Here is a 16,575-nt window from a genome sequence, read left to right on the forward strand (position 1 = left end):
CATCAACAAATTCATTTTTACATTTTGCAGTTGATGCCTATACAAGATCGTTGTAAAGAGGTAATTGATACACAACTGAATAGTTTTGTGAAACGCTGTGGGAATATAAAAACATTGTGGGTTCAGGGTTTGAGTTTTTGGTTAAAACTAGCTTATTTACATTTTGCATATCTTGACAAATTTCAGTTGAACAGCTTTTTCTTGATGAAACGTGAGTTCACACTACATATTGAATGTAAGGGAAGGAGGTTAGTAGGGGAAACTAATTAACCTCTGTTATTTCTGACAAATAAATTAGTTGTATTTATTTACAAAACTCTTTTGCCTGTTAAACAGTTACAAATACATGTAGTTTAAGTGTGTGAGGCCCTCTGTTTATGTTGTACCACTGTAGCAGACACTAAATGAGTCCTGCAGCTCTGAAAGAGTGATGAAGTAGTTTGCCCTCAGCATTGTGGTCACTGTGTGCTTTTGTTTCCCTTCCAATAACCTACAGCTGCGGATTAAAGGGTTTTCACAAGTGATCTGTACAGGCATTGTTCCAGTTGGACCTCAGTTTAGCTTATGACTTAGTGGTGAATTGAAGTACACAAGCTGTGCAGTTGCTGTACGTGGCGTCTAGAGTCATTTATTTGCTCTGAGTGACCTTTAACAGTATGTTTGATTTTGGAAAACCACAAAAAATCCCCAGATGAGTTGTGTAAGTGCCTTTATTTGATTTCATGTTTCTTTATTTCCTTGTTTCAGTTCTCTTGTGCTCTCTGAAACAGTTTATTAGAACCTGTTAGAGATAAAGTTACATTATCACTTGACAATTAAGTGTGTTTTAGTCAGTAGATTGGAAGTTATATCAATACTTCAGCTGTTTTTCATAACTGTATTCATATTCATTAGTAATTATAGATAATACAGGATGGTTCTGCAGCCTCTTTCCTTTGCCTTTGATTATCTTTCATCTTTGTCATGAAGGAAATGGGGGATGGGCATGAAGATGCTGTGGGTAAAACCTCATCGGTAACAGTCTGGTTTGGTATTTCTCTCTGTGGGTGTTTTTTTTTTCATCAAGGATGCTGATAAACCAAATGAGAATATCACATCTGGAGTCATAAACAGTATGCAGCATAATGTTTACAGTACAACAGTGGAGCCAGTGAGAGTGAGTGACGGCTTTCATTTCCCTATTGATTATTTATTTTCTCAGTCTCCTGTCAGACTTTATATTTTACATTTAGTTTCCAGTATTGAACAAAACCTTATAAACTTGGTATACAACTTGAAATATTTATATTGGCTATAAGACCCAATTAGTTAATGGTAGTAGCAATAGATCAATATTTGATTCCACAAAATGTCTGTCTGTATGTGGAACACATATCTCGAGAAACAACTTAGCAGCTTCACACTTAATTGTGATGTATTGTTAATAGCCTGACGAGGTGTGGTATTGAATTTGGACACATGATATGTTCAATATAAACAACCTTCAAATAAACAGGCAAACAGCACCTTACAATCACTGGGGTGTGGCTAAACAGTCAGTCTGTGGACAGAGTTACATACTTTATATTGAGTGGATTTACGGGCCTTTTATTTTGTTGTTTTTTATATTTTTTATATAGTTTATTCTATTTAGAAAGTTGTGAACTTACTGTGTGTCTGAAGATTGTGTCAATTACTTAACAGACTTTTGGCATAGCTGACCTACAGTCTATGAATTTTTTTTACAGCAGTTCAGTTAATCATTTAAACTTATATATACACCACACATAGAAACAGTGAAAAAATCACGATTCAGTTTCATTTTATGAAAGACATTGACTATAAACTCTTCACTGCAGATGAACCAGGTAGGATGAACACAAAGTTGTCTAACTTCACTCAGCACCACAGACTGTTTATTAAAATCTCTGCACACAACGTCCAGCACACAAACAATAAAAAGTGTATATTGTAGAACAGATTTACAATGGGCTCTGCACTGGTAAGTCCCAAATAATGAATGGTAGTAGTAGACAAATAATCGTATTAAACATGTTTTCAATATATGTAAAATATTTCATACGAAATTATATCCAGGAAATTACATTACATTACATTTCATTTAGCTGATGCTTTTATCCAAAGCGACTTACAATAGGTGCATTCCACAATGAGGCTACAAACCCAGAACAACAAGAATCTAGAAAGTCCAATTTCTTCACAAAGTAAGTGCCAATTAAGTGCTCCTAAATGCTTAGTTTAAACATTGTAGGCACTAATCAGCCTCCATACCCGTGGGCAGGTTCTTCCTGTACATTCCTCCGTCCCGGCCTGTGGTCCCCGCCTATGGCCCCTGCTGCCTGTGGTCCCTGATGCCTGTGGTCTGAGCCCTAGCGGAGCAGAGCAGCACCGCAGCTCCGAGCCCAGCTTCCTGTTGAGTTTCCCTGTATGAGGGACAGGAACTCCCTGCTCGACTTCTCTCCCCCGCCCATGATAATAACAGCGACGGAGGAAAAGATTCCTCTGGCCGAAGACTGGAATAAAAGCTTGGATAGAGGAGCTGAGGACCCCGGCCTGCGCGGTGGCCAGAGAGGGATCGAGCCTCCGGCTGCATGTGTCTGTAGTCCGCCGTGAGAGCGCAGAAGTTTTCCCTGCTAACCAGCGACTGACTGCGGGTGAGTGGGGAAGAGTCATCTCGAAGTTGGTTTCGTGGAGTGAACTTCCAGCGAAGTCAGCCGAGCAGCCACAGAAAAGAGAGTAGTGTCGCTAACTCTGAGCTGAGCCGGTTCCAGGTTAAAAAATCAGACTCCCGGTCCGGGTGGAGGCGCGCGGGTCGAATTAGCTCAGAGGTTAAACAGCTTGTTGCGGTTCAAAGCCATTTTCCTGGCTCGCAGGCCCGAGCTGTGACTAATCTCAGGCCCCGGCACGGAGCACGGAGCACGGCCATTACTTCACTTGCATGTCGGGGCAGCGTTTACAGGACGAGTCCCCAGCAGCGGGTCTCTGGGCGGTGGTCCATTCGCTTTGAACTTTGTTTGGGGAGAGTTTTGTATTTACCTGTGACTTGGTAAGTGGAGAGTTGTGTCCCCAGGTGGGAAAGAGCCACACAACTTACCATATTATGTTTTATACCTGATACAATATTAACTTGGCTGTCTGTAAGTGTTGACTATTCAAAGCAGTATTAGTGTGTTCTTGTGGACATGGCTGTTCTTCCTCTGGTTGTTACTGTCGCTGGACATTTGTTCCGCTGGGTTCCCCACCCTCCAGATGATGCGTTTAGGGCCCGGCCACTCTCTGTAAATAACAAAACACTTTCTGCTTTCTACTTTTCTCGTCTTGTCATATCACCAGTGCAGCGCCGGTTTGCAATGTGCTGCTCGCTTGTCCTGGAGCCACTCCAGAATTATTTCTTGACATAAGTGTCTCCTCAAACAATACTACTATATACTGTCACTGTCTATTGTTTGTGTGCTGGACGTTGTGTGAAGAGCTGTTTATAAACAGTCTATTGTGCAGAGTGAAGTTAGACAACTTTGGGTTCATCCTATCTGGTTTATCTGCAGTGAAGAGTTAATACTCATGGGTTTTCATAACATGATACAGAATTGGCTTTACTACTGTACATGTGTGTGGCTTAAAAGTTTGAATGATTAACTCAACTGGTGTTATTTTACTCATACCTGGCATGTTGGGTATTTCAGGTCTGTTTAGCAATCAACACAATACTCAAGCCTAAGTTCACGATTTTTCTGTGTCAGGTCAATATGTTGAAATACAAATAATCAGGTTGCTCATATATTATTGTCTGTAGCGTGCCAGTTGCTGAAGGCTGCTGGATGAAGACTTGTTCAACTCAGTGGAAAGACTGTAGTCACTATCAGGCGACCGCTATTACTTTTTGTTTATTTCAAAGTCTATATTTTAAGTAAACTTTTATTCATTCTATTTAATTTACCTTTTATTTATTGTTTAAAAGTAGCCTAAGTGGCATACATGTCTTAATCTGTCAGTTTGTGTGCAGGTGACAGGGGCTATACAATAATAGGGCACATTTTTATTTATTTTCTCTATTGGCTGCCTGGCACTCATTGAGTTAATGTTATTATTTAGGAATTAAAACTTGAAATAAAACTTGGAAAGCTCTAAGTGAATTTGACTGTGTTGTATTTGAAGGTATGATTCAACTGTTTTCCATGGTCCAATATTTATTAAATAACCAAAAGATATCGCAATAAATCGTAATATCGAATCACAATACTGACAGAATCGCAATACATATGGAATCGCCACCTAAGTATCGTGATCATATCGTATCGGGAGGTCCCTGCTGATTACCGTCCCTACTGTTGGCACACTGCCTGACCCCCACCGCCTGCTACAACGCACTGGACGCCTGTTTATTCAAATTTTCATATCTCTTGTCCAATTTGCACCAGTTGCAACACTACACTTTCCTGGACCACTAAGATTGCATGTGCCTCAGTATGAAGCTGATAAGATGAATTTTTCGTGGGATAAACGTTCCACATACAGACAGAAAGATAGCCATTTGTCGAATTAGTAGATTAGATAGAGGGCAACTTCTCAGTTGAATGTGCAACAGAAACAATTATAAACGTGTGGATTAAGAAGTTGACCTTTATACCTTTTTCCTCTGCAGCGTCTTTGCTTTGCCTTTGATTATCTCTCATCTTTGTTATGAAGGAAGGAGGGGGATGGGCATGAAGCTGCGGTGGGTAAAATCTCTCCGGTGCTGATAAACTAATTGAGAAGATCACATCTAGAGTGATAAACAGTATGCAGCATAGTGTTTACAGTACCACAACAGCGAAGCCAGCGAAACTGAGTGATGGCTTTCATATCCCTTTTGATCATTTATTTTATCAGTCTCTTGTCAGACCTTATATTTTACATTTTGTTTGCAGTATTGAACAAAACTTTAAACTTGAGTGGGGTTTTGCAGTTGGATGTTCCCTTTTTTAACATCTGTGAAAAAGAAAACAGGTTAATTTATAAACTTCATTGTGTCTCAATCAGCTCAAACCAGTGCATTGAATTAACAGTAAAACTAACACACCAAGAGATGCATGCACTGATAAGTGGCAACGATTTTCACACCTCAGCATACGACTTCCTTCAGGGTGGCACCGTGGATGCAGCGCGATGAAGAAGTGACATCGAGTGACTGTTATTGTTTCTGTCTTGTGTTTCTGTTTATCATCACTAAGGAAATGTCTTAAAAACTGACTTGCGAGGAATCTAATGTATATTTCCTCCCCATCTTCAGTGAAGAAACAGTTTAGAAAAGTGTCAATCGGCTCGTATTGGTGTCAAAGTGTCAAAAGCTTTGGAATTTCATCTGTTGTCAGTTTCAACATGATAGTTCATACCTCCCCACAGATTGCTGTTTCCCCTTTTTTTTAATTTTTTTTTTTAAGTAGTGTTGCGTAATTGCTGTTTCAATGCAGTATCAACCTTAAAGCAAATAACCCAAAATAATCACTCACTCCTTGGTTTTTCCTTCCACATCTACAGTTTCAGTTTTATCTGAAGCTACATACAGATATATGTCTGTTACAGTGGAGGTTGAAAGGCATTTTATTTGTGGCATTTGACAAACTCAAGTACACAAGCAGTCATGTTGTTTGAAAGTCATTTAAAATTGATAATTAACCCTGTTGATTTTATAAAGTGGAAGTAATTACATTTATGGTTTTAATCCAGTTAAAGTCTGTGTTTTGGTCACAGCTTGCACTGGTACTTTCACTGTGGCTCATCTATTACTTATAGTGAACCATTTATCCATTAGTAGTAGCTATCTAACTCTAAAATTTTCTATTTATTTCTGGATCACATGATGTTGAATATTGTCTTAGGAATTGCTCAAGCGACAGTCTGTCCATATGCACTTTGTGTGATGTTAAAAAGAGCTTAAGAGAACCTTCACTAGTATAATCACTGTTGCGTGGCAGTGCCTTGCCCTCTGCATGGCACATCAACTTTACCTACTTGAGGCTGGTTTTAAGCTCCTTACTGTGTAATTACAGATCGAGTCCTGCTAACACATGGTGTGCAACTTCAGCAGTGGGTGTAATGGCCAACAGCCGGACAGTCAAAATGAGGGGCAAGGCTTTGTTTGGCTCTTCGAACAGCAGACCTCTTTACCGTCAGGAGTCTAAACAGGAACTGTGCACTAAAAGAAATACTTCAAGGTTCCTTTTTTTGTGATAATGGACATGGTTTCAGTACAGAGTCGAAGTTGACACTTCCTGAAACGTTTGTCAAACTTACTAATTCTCTCTATTTTCATATGAATAGATTCTAGTCACAGAAATACGTGTGTGTGTTTCAGTTTCTGGTACATCAGTTTAAAGGTTCAGTGCAACTCCCTTCCCATCTTGATATGGACTGTGGATCTCATACTCTCATTCTTTGTGATTCATACTTCCTTTTCCCTTTTGTCGGCAAGATGCCTGAACTGTAATTAGTGACCCCGTTCAGACCTGGTCTCTCAAAACTCAGAATGGCTAAAAACATCATAATTTGGTGTTTGCAAACACAAATTACTTACATGATATAGAGCAGCCAAGTGAGATCCAATCATAAAACCTTGAAAGGAGACACTTTTAGGACACATTTTGACACCAGGTGTGAACACACGATCTTAGAGGGATAGTTCACCTAAAAATGAAAACAACCTTAATTGAATTGGATTTGGCTGCAACACTGTTTACCCCCTGAAACTCCAAACGTGTTTAGTGGATTTAAACACTTCACCCACCCCTCAATCGACATAACCACTATGCCGATCAAGGGGGTAGATAATCAGGGAATTTTCATTTTTGGGTGAACTATCCTTTTAAAGCTGTCCATTTGTGATCAGATCTCTGAGGATGGAGATAATACCCGGCTGGAAATGGGCCTGTGATGCTGCTTATTTGACTGTGTGTCTTTCAGTTTGATGAGCTTAATCTCTTGGGGGGGGGGGGCTAAATCATTAGAGATGCTCTGATACTTGCTCTTCATGGCTGCTCACATCTAACTTACTTCTCTGTGTTTTTTGCAACTAACTGCACCTACAGTATTTTCCCCCATGTACAGTGGAGTTACTCTGGTTATTGTAATGTGTACATACTTGTGCAGCATAAAAACATTCACTTATTCCATCACTTTCAGTGCAGTGTATTCGAAAACTAACACACAGAGTTTTGTGGCTCTGGGTGGACTGGCCGCACATGTCCGATGACACATTAAAGCATCAGTCCCTGTGTGGTGTCAAGTTCATCGGGCTGCAGGACTCAAACAAAGCAAACTCAAACTTAAAAGAAACTAAACTAAACTTAAAATAAATAATAATGTCACACTTATTATGATTTATCAATATCGACCAATATGTAAATCTTTGTCTGATATAATTTTTGCCTATATCATTCAGGCCTGCAGGGAAGATTCCCAGCATGCCTATAGAGCTTTAAAATGATTAATGCGCCCTTGAGAGGTCAACATTTATGAAAGAAATCATCTCTTTGGTCTTTGTAGAGACTTTATTTATGTGATATGATTAATGATGAGAAGTTTTAAATGTTCAGGTTCATTTTTGTTCCTGCATTATTTTCATGTTCAAAAACATCAGCTGCCACATGGTAATATAATGCCTCTTACAGTGGGGACTGTGCACATTTGTAGAAATCTCTGTAGCTTTGGCTTGCATCACACGCTGGTTCTCTGTATGCTTTGCATAATGCCTGCAAAATGAATCAAAACATATTTAGATGAAGAACATCTAATGGTATAGGGAGAAATAGTTTGCCTGTATAGATACATGTTTCTGTCCAACATCTCTACTGTTGGACAGCAACATCTAAACATATTTTAATTTTAACCAAAGTAAAATGCTGAATATACCGTAAGCATCCAAGAACCACACTCTCAATCGACTGCCTTTGGAATAACAATTTTCAAACTTGCCATGGCACCTGACATCTCTTTTTCAAATGAAACCCCAAACAAAAAATCTGCCTAAGGGGACATCATGAGAAGTTCTATCAACCATCAAGTAACTGTGCATTTATAATGATGAAAGATACTCAATTGCTGCTGAATGTATATAATATTAGCCATTCTTAATATTAATACATTGGCCCATGTCTTCCTCGTGCCACATACTGTGCTTCCATCTGCAGAGGAGGAAGTTAGTGACCTCGGCTGACCCTGACCCTGTGCATGCAGTGACTGTGACCACGCTTTTGTGTTGGCAGTCGGTCGCTGGGGATTGTTTGACCCTCTGTCAATTCTCATTTCAATAGATTTTTTTGATTGTTCCGTGTCAGTGACGTCTGAAAATCGGCAGTCAGCAGCAGCAGCATGAGAATGCAAACCATAGCACTTACTGGTACAGTGCTAATCTATTGTCATCACACTGATTTTCTATAATTCTCCATCAGGGATTTCAACAAAGAACCAAACAACTCGACTCCACTCATACTTTGAAATGCCGCATCAATTATTTTAAAATAGCCTGTTGAACGCAAAAAAATATGTCTGGCATTATCCCGCCAGCTCACTTTGTCCCCAGCGGTACAGTGACGTCCCAACCTCAGCCCTGACCTTGTTGATCTACAGTGCCTTGCATAAGTATTCACCCCCTTTGGACTTTTCTACATTTTGTCATGGTATAACCACAGATTAAAATTTATTTCATCGTGAGTTTATGTAATGGACCAACACAAAATAGTGCATCATTTGGAAGTGGGGGGAAATATTACATGGATTTCACAATTATTTACAAATAAAAATCTGAAAAGTGTTGAGTGCATATGTATTCACCCCCTTTACTGTGAAACCCCTAACAAAGATCTGGTGCGACCAATTGCATTCACAAGTCACATTTGCAAGTCACATAATTAGTAAATAGGGTCCACCTGTCTGCAATTTAATCTCAGTATAAATACACCTGTTCTGTGACGGACTCAGAGTTTGTTGGAGATCATTACTGAACAAACAGCATCATGAAGACCAAGGAGCTCACCAAACAGGTCAGGGATAAAGTTGTGGAGAAATATGAAGCAGGGTTAGGTTATAAAAAAATATCCAGAGCTTTGAACATCTCTCTGAGCACCATAAAATCCATCATAAGAAAATGGAAAGAATATGGCACAACCGCAAACCTACCAAGAGGAGGCCGTCCACCCAAACTGAAGAGTCGGACAAGGAGAAAATTAATCAGAGAAGCAACCAGGAGGCCCATGGTTACTCTGGAGGAGTTGCAGAGATCCACAGCTGAGGTGGGAGAATCTGTCCACAGGACAACTATTAGTCGTCTACTCCACAAATCTGGCCTTTATGGAAGAGTGGCAAGAAGAAAGCCATTGTTGAAAGGGATCCATAAAAAATCCCGTTTGGAGTTTGCCAGAAGCCATGTGGGAGACACAGCAAACATGTGGAAGAAGGTGCTCTGGTCAGATGAGACCAAAATTGAACTTTTTGGCCTCAATGCAAAACGCTATGTGTGGCGAAAACCCAACACTGCCCATCACCCTGAGCACACCATCCCAACAGTGAAACATGGTGGTGGTAGCATCATGCTGTGGGGATGCTTCTCTTCAGCAGGTACAGGGAAACTGGTCAGAATAGAGGGAAAGATGGATGGAGCCAAATACAGGGAAATCCTTGAAGAAGATCTGATGCAGTCTGCAAAAGACTTGAGACTGGGGCGGAGGTTCATCTTCCAGCAGGACAATGACCCTAAACATACAGCCAGAGCTACAAAGGAATGGTTTGGATTAAAGAATGTTAATGTCTTAAAATGGCCCAGTCAAAGCCCAGACCTCAATCCAATAGAGAATCTATGGCAAGACTTGAAGATTGCGGTTCACAGACGGTCTCCATCCAATCTGACTGAGCTTCATCTTTTTTGCCAAGAAGAATGGACAAACCTTTCCATCTCTAGATGTGCAAAGCTGGTAGAGACATACCCCAAAAGACTTGCAGCTGTAATTGCAGCGAAAGGGGGTTCTACCAAGTATTGACACAGGGGGGTGAATACTTATGCACACAACAGATGTCAACTTTTTTGTTCTCATTATTGTTTGTGTCACAATAAAATTTATTTTGCACCTCCAAAGTACTATGCATGTTTTGTTGATCAAACGGGAAAAAGTTTATTTAAGTCTATTTGAATTCCAGTTAGTAACAGTACATAATGGGAAAAAGTCCAAGGGGGGTGAATACTTATGCAAGGCACTGTATCTGAGGGTATTTGGACAGGAAGTTCTGTGTGGCCTCATAACACAACACAATACCTTGTTTGAAGGTTTTATTCAAAGATAAAGGTGCTGTCTGCAGTTGTATCAGGTTACTACTGGTGATGTACAACATTTAGCTCAGGACTCTTCTGCTCGTGTCTCAGGTTGTCAACCCAATGCATAACCTAAAAAACCATGTTATTATTTAGACATTGACTGAGCATTATGCTGTCTTGTTTCATTGCTGATAGAGTCTGGGTCCTTCATTCTAAGCTAAACATGATTCTTTTTGTCTTTTGCAGCAGCATGGCATCCACGGTGACTTTAGAAGATGCTCTGTCCAACGTGGACCTGTTGGAGGAGCTGCCGCTCCCTGACCAGCAGCCATGCATCGAGCCCCTCCCCTCATCCATCATGTATCAGGTCAGTGCCAACAGTAGCACAATGCTAATGTCCGACCGATCATCATCCATGCAATCATTTCATGATAATGTTGGCTGTTTGTTTTTTTCTCACTTACCTCCGACATAATGGTTTCTCATATTAGTTCATCACTAGTGATTACCTAGTGTTTTTGTGACCTTGTGTTAATTGGATGTTTCTCTCGTGGAAACAAACATATTTATATATATATATATATATATATATATATACACACATATATACTGAAATTACAGGGAAGAGGAGAAAATACAGAATCCAGAATATTAATCTTAGGCTGTTACACACATCTCAACAAGGAAAGCTTATGACTTCACCAATCTGAGTATCCTTGTTAGTTAGGTAACACTTACAGATACATTTACATGCAAAAGGTACAAATAAATAAATGCAGGAAAAATTACATTATTTTTGGTCAGGTGAAATATTTGTGTAAGCTGCTAAAGTAAATCAAAATAAGAAATCCTATGACAAATCAAATAGTTTGGCCTTTTTTTACTTCTCACATACATACGAACCGCTCTAGCTATGACGTGATGTGTTTTGCCTCTTACATAGCTGAAGTTTGATCCTGTGTAATTTCTTTGATTCATTTTCCCATCTCCCCACAGCCAAACTTTAACACCAACTTTGAGGATCGAAATGCCTTCGTCACCGGCATCGCCAGATACATCGAGCAAGCCACCGTCCACTCCAACATGGTATGTGAAGTTACTCCTCAGTGCGTCATCACTCTCACCTCAGTAATGACTCTGGGAAAATATATTCCCCACAAAGAGGTCAAGGTTCGTTTGGAACAGGATCGGGTAGAAGAGGCGCGCCTGTCCCAGCAGAGTCTTTGGTATTTATCTAGCGGGCAGCTCACTGAATCCAGGGCTTTGTATCTAATTAGTGAGTGACTAATTGCTCCGGGCTGGAATCAGACAGCACTTTGTGTGAAGGCAGGATGGCACTTTGCTCCACTCACTGTAAACTACTGACTTGTTTTAGTCCTTATGTGGTGTTTGTGTGTTTATCTTTTTATTGTAGACTGTAACATGTGAGCAAGTTTTGAACAGATTGGTCTTATTGATTTATTTGTTTTTGTTTTGAAATAGAATGAGATGCTGGAGGAGGGGCAGGGGTACGCCATCATGCTCTACACCTGGAGAAGCTGCTCACGTGCAATACCACAGGTGACCACTGTGCTTCCGTGAACACTGTGCTCCCATGACTTCTATGTATAAGGCAGCAACGATTAGCCAATTAAATAATTAGCAGTTTCCAAATTAGAAAATATGCTGCTTTTCTTTGTCACCTCTCCATTGTGAGATTTTTGTAATCAGTATTTTGAACTATTTCCTTCCATGCTGCAGACAACACAATCCTTAGGAGATTAATATGCAGATTAATTGATGATGCAACAAATGTTATTTTCAACCCTAATCTTGATATCTCTGGATTAAAAGATATGTGATGTTTCGTTTGTGCTCCACCCTTCATATTTTAGTTTCTCTTTTTCTCTTCTAGGTAAAATGCAATGAGCAGCCCAACAGAGTGGAGATCTATGAGAAGACAGTGGAGGTGCTGGAGCCTGAAGTCACCAAGCTGATGAATTTCATGTACTTCCAGGTAAAAATATATTCATATATGGGTAGAGAGTCTCCTTGACAGTCTCTTCAAAGCTTAATCTCTTCCTTGTCTCCTTCAGCGCACCGCCATTGACCGTTTTTGCGGGGAGGTCCGTCGTCTCTGTCACACCGAGCGCAGAAAGGACTTTGTCTCTGAGGCGTACCTGATGACCCTCGGAAAGTTCATCAACATGTTCGCTGTGCTGGACGAGCTGAAGAACATGAAATGCAGCGTCAAGAACGATCACTCTGCCTACAAACGGTACTGAGAGTTGGAGCACATGCTGCTCGGGTTCACACTGTGGTGCCATGACAGCCACTAGATGGCAGCATCAGCCACCAACACTGAAAAAAGCGTCCTATGTCAGACGTGTGATTTTCAACAGTGTTCCATGCTCACTATGTGAATGCTAGAAAACTACTGATAGTTTGACACAATACATTTTTTTTAAAGATTTTATTGATGACTTATAAACATTTACACAACCCTGTGTATATCAAGGATTTACTAACTCCCTGTGAGCCTGCACGCCATCTTAGACCAGCTTATAGTCTTCTGGTAGGGCCCAGAGGCCAATTGGTGACTAAAGGCTGTCATGCTTTTGCAGTACGAGCCCCAAACCCTGGAATGACTCATCAGCTAAGATCAGAAATGCCGCATCGGTTACTTTTTTTTAGTTCCCTTCTTAAAAGTGTAAATCTCTGAATTCTGAATCTATTTATTATTTTAACGTGTGAAGCACTTTTTAACTTTGTTAAGAAAATCGCTTACTCTTCGTTTACTCCTTACTCCTCTTTTTCCCTTCTTATTATTATTCTGTGGTTTACTTCAAGGCTTTAAAAAACACTTTCCATTCTGGGGTTGTAAAAATTAACTATGCCAGGAGCAACAACTTGAACACCATTTTTTAAGCCTTTACCTGTATGTATTTGTATTGTGTGTGGCAGTCAGCCAAGTTAATATCTGTTTGATTTGATTCTGATTCTGATTATTAAAACACAATGTTTCTTGTCTCTGCCTAGAGCGGCCCAGTTCCTCAGAAAGATGTCTGAGCCCTCGTCCATTCAGGAGTCTCAGAATTTGTCCATGTTCCTGGCAAACCACAACAAAATCACTCAGGTTTGTTGGACGTGCATCAGACTGTTTAAACTCTTAAGATGAAATGGTTTCAACATGGAAGCACTTTGATTAAAAAATAAGATTTTAAATTTAGGCAAAGAGAGTCCTAAAAGGCTAAGGTAAAAACAGACAGTTACTCTAACTGTTAACAGTTGAAAACATGACTAATAGCAGTATGATTGAATAATCAGTCGTCCTCTATGATGTCATTCAGTCTTTGCAGCAGCAGCTGGAGGTGATAAATGGATATGACGAGCTGCTGGCAGACATCGTCAACCTGTGCATCGATTACTACGAGAACAAGATGTACCTCACTCCCAGTGAGAAACACATGCTGCTCAAAGTAAGTGAAGCCCTTCACCAGCTACTGGTGAATGACTGCTTCAGCTCATTTGAAACAATTTACTGGAGCATTGTCCACAGTAATCTACATCCTTTACAACATGTAACCAACACTCCACTTCCACAGGTAATGGGCTTTGGTCTATACCTCATGGACGGAAACAGCAGCAGCATCTACAAACTCGATGCCAAGAAGAGACTTAACCTCAGCAAGATTGACAAGTTTTTCAAGGTACAAAGGTGTAGACATATGTCACATATATATATATATAAACACAATGACATTAGTCAGGTTGTACTGTAATTCACTGTACCGTGTGATGGAATTTTGTGGACACTGGTGAAAGTAGAACTCAGGAATCAGCTGATGTGTTATGCAGAAGAGTTGAATGTAGAGTTTATGCATCAAGGAGACCAGAAGGTGAAACAATATGCAAACGCTAACAGAGTAACAAGAGCAATTGTCACCCCCATGTCTGCAGATGTCCCCCACAGCCAGGGGCGGTTCTGGCTAATTGGAGGCCCTGGGCAAAGAACAATTTTGAGGCCCCCCCCCCCCCCCCCCAAAAAAAAAAAAAATCTATTTTGACTATGTGTGTGTGTATGTGTGTGAGAGAGAGAGAGAAAGTGATTAAATAAGTGTGTGAGAAAGGGAGACATGTGAGTGAGTGAGTTAGTGTTTGTGTCATACTAACCCAGGGGTAGTCAACCTTTACTATCGAAAGAGACATTTTGCCCCCTCTTCCCCCAAATTAAATCTGCCTGGAGCCAAACAAATATTTGATAACACAGGTTATAAAGTTATATATATAGTTATACAATATATATAAAAACTATAGTTTGTTGCATTTATTAAATTATAGAACGACAATAAAAAAACTGTTTAACTGCTATTTTAACCTGTTACAAAAAAGGAAAACACCAAACTCTTATGAAGAGGAGAACATAATACATGTGTAGGCCTACTTTGAATTAAATGAAACACAGAACTCTGCTTTTTTTGCTCATCTCCAGCTTGGTACTTTTCAGCAGATGCTGTGTGCTCGCTCTGGAAATGTCTTTCAACATGACATTTCATATTGTTTGCTAATTCCTCGCCACATATCAAGCATACACGTGTATGACAATGTATGGTGAATTGTCATACACCTGCATCGTTGCATCGTTGGCAGTGAAAGCAAATTAATCTGTCCACGCAGAATTAAACTCTCTATTTACCTCATCTTCCATCCAGTCTGCATCTGAGAGCTCTGGGCTGTCCTTGCCTTTCTTTTCACAAAACTCTTGAATCTCTGCTCTCAGGTCCCATACTGTTTTAAGCACTTTGTCCAGACTGAGCCATCTGACAGCTGTGTGGGAGCCTATGTCCCCATGTTCAGTCTCATGCTCCTCCAAAAGTGCAACAAACTGTCTGTGATTCAGCTCCTGCCCTGATAAAGTTAACTAATTTAGTTACAACATCAGTAACATGATTCATTTTTAGCACTGACTTACACAACACCTCCTGATGTATAATACACAGGGTTCATACACATTTTTAACCCATTGATTTCCATGACTTTTCCATGACTTTCCATATCTTTAAACCAACTTTCCATGACCAAACATTTTGTGAGATCTCAGTGTATACATGCAAAAGAGACTAAATTTAGTATTTAAGCTAACAATGAGAATTTCAAAGCATACAGTAAACCTTGAATTACACAAATGAGTGAGACAATAGTTTGATTGACGTCTGTTGTAACACATGGCATGTACTTTTCCATTTGTAGCCAAGCATGGTTAAATCTACACTTCCCTGGCGTAGTGCATTATCTCACCTGCTTCCCCACCGAACATTTCAATTAGTATGAGATAGTATGCCTACTTATATTTTGAGCGTATTTCTTTTAAAAGCATTTGAATTAATTAAAACTCAGCGTAAATGAACGACATGAAAATATGAATATAACAAATCTCCATGACTTCTCCAAAACTTTTGGGATTTTTTTCAAGCACTTTTCCAGGACTGGAAAATAAACATTTAACAATTCCATGACTTTTCCAGGTTTTTCATGACCGATGTCCTCGATCCTTCTCGTTACGTTTCGTCTCTCCGTGCTTTGTCTCGAAGTGGCGGTTCAAATTGTAATCCTTAAAAACAGCGATCTCCACAAACTAAGCACACGGCTTTCCCATTGACTTCAGTAAATAAATACTTAGCAGTCCATGTCTCGTTAAAAACTCTATCTTTCTTCTCTTAACGTGGGCTGACATTTTTGCGGACTTTAGTAACTCAAATCTCTTCTTAACTCCGTCCGCCAACACATCATCCGCTCGCGGCATTCAGGATGTACGTCAGGTAAATGTTAAAAAAAGGCACCTTCAAAATAAAAGAAATGTTGTTGTATTCTCTGCATGAATTTTACTTATTTACATGTGATTCCTAATATTCCGTTGACCTCACGCGGGCCGGTCACAGACAGCCAAAGGGCCGGATGCGGCCCGGGGGCCGTACAATGCCCAGGTCTGCTGTACAGTGTTGTGCGGGCGAGTGTGTGCGTGTGTGTCCCCAGACATCACACACAAACAGGCCCCGGGGCTCCGCCCTCTCACATTCGCTCAGAGACACAGAGTGAGATCAGAGCTCGTTCCTGTTAAGCAGCCGGTCAGTGACAAACAAGACACAGTGTTCAAAAACCAAGTTGAAAAGAAAGTACGATGAAGCCTGTCTTGCTATTGGGTTCATATTGAATGAAGGAGGACATGAGGAGTGATTTATTTGAAAAATAAAGAAAAAAATCATAAATACGACGAGGCCCCCTGGTGGCCGAGGCCCTGGGCAACTGCCCGACTT

General features: G+C 40.2%; 1 protein-coding gene across 1 annotated transcript in view; it reads left to right on the forward strand.

Moving 5' to 3' along the window:
- Window positions 1-2,376: 2,376 nt before the first annotated feature.
- The window catches only part of cyfip1 (cytoplasmic FMR1 interacting protein 1), a 32,393-nt gene continuing 18,194 nt past the window's right edge, over window positions 2,377-16,575 (forward strand). Inside the window, exons 1-9 of the mRNA XM_053429754.1 lie at window positions 2,377-2,654; window positions 10,529-10,649; window positions 11,279-11,368; window positions 11,765-11,842; window positions 12,177-12,278; window positions 12,358-12,539; window positions 13,301-13,397; window positions 13,612-13,740; window positions 13,867-13,971. Of these exons, the coding sequence (XP_053285729.1) occupies window positions 10,533-10,649; window positions 11,279-11,368; window positions 11,765-11,842; window positions 12,177-12,278; window positions 12,358-12,539; window positions 13,301-13,397; window positions 13,612-13,740; window positions 13,867-13,971 (900 nt within the window). The 5' untranslated portion in view covers window positions 2,377-2,654; window positions 10,529-10,532. The remainder of the gene's footprint in view (window positions 2,655-10,528; window positions 10,650-11,278; window positions 11,369-11,764; window positions 11,843-12,176; window positions 12,279-12,357; window positions 12,540-13,300; window positions 13,398-13,611; window positions 13,741-13,866; window positions 13,972-16,575) is intronic.

The sequence above is a fragment of the Pleuronectes platessa genome, chromosome 9 (assembly GCF_947347685.1).
Source record: "Pleuronectes platessa chromosome 9, fPlePla1.1, whole genome shotgun sequence".
Taxonomy (NCBI): domain Eukaryota; kingdom Metazoa; phylum Chordata; class Actinopteri; order Pleuronectiformes; family Pleuronectidae; genus Pleuronectes; species Pleuronectes platessa.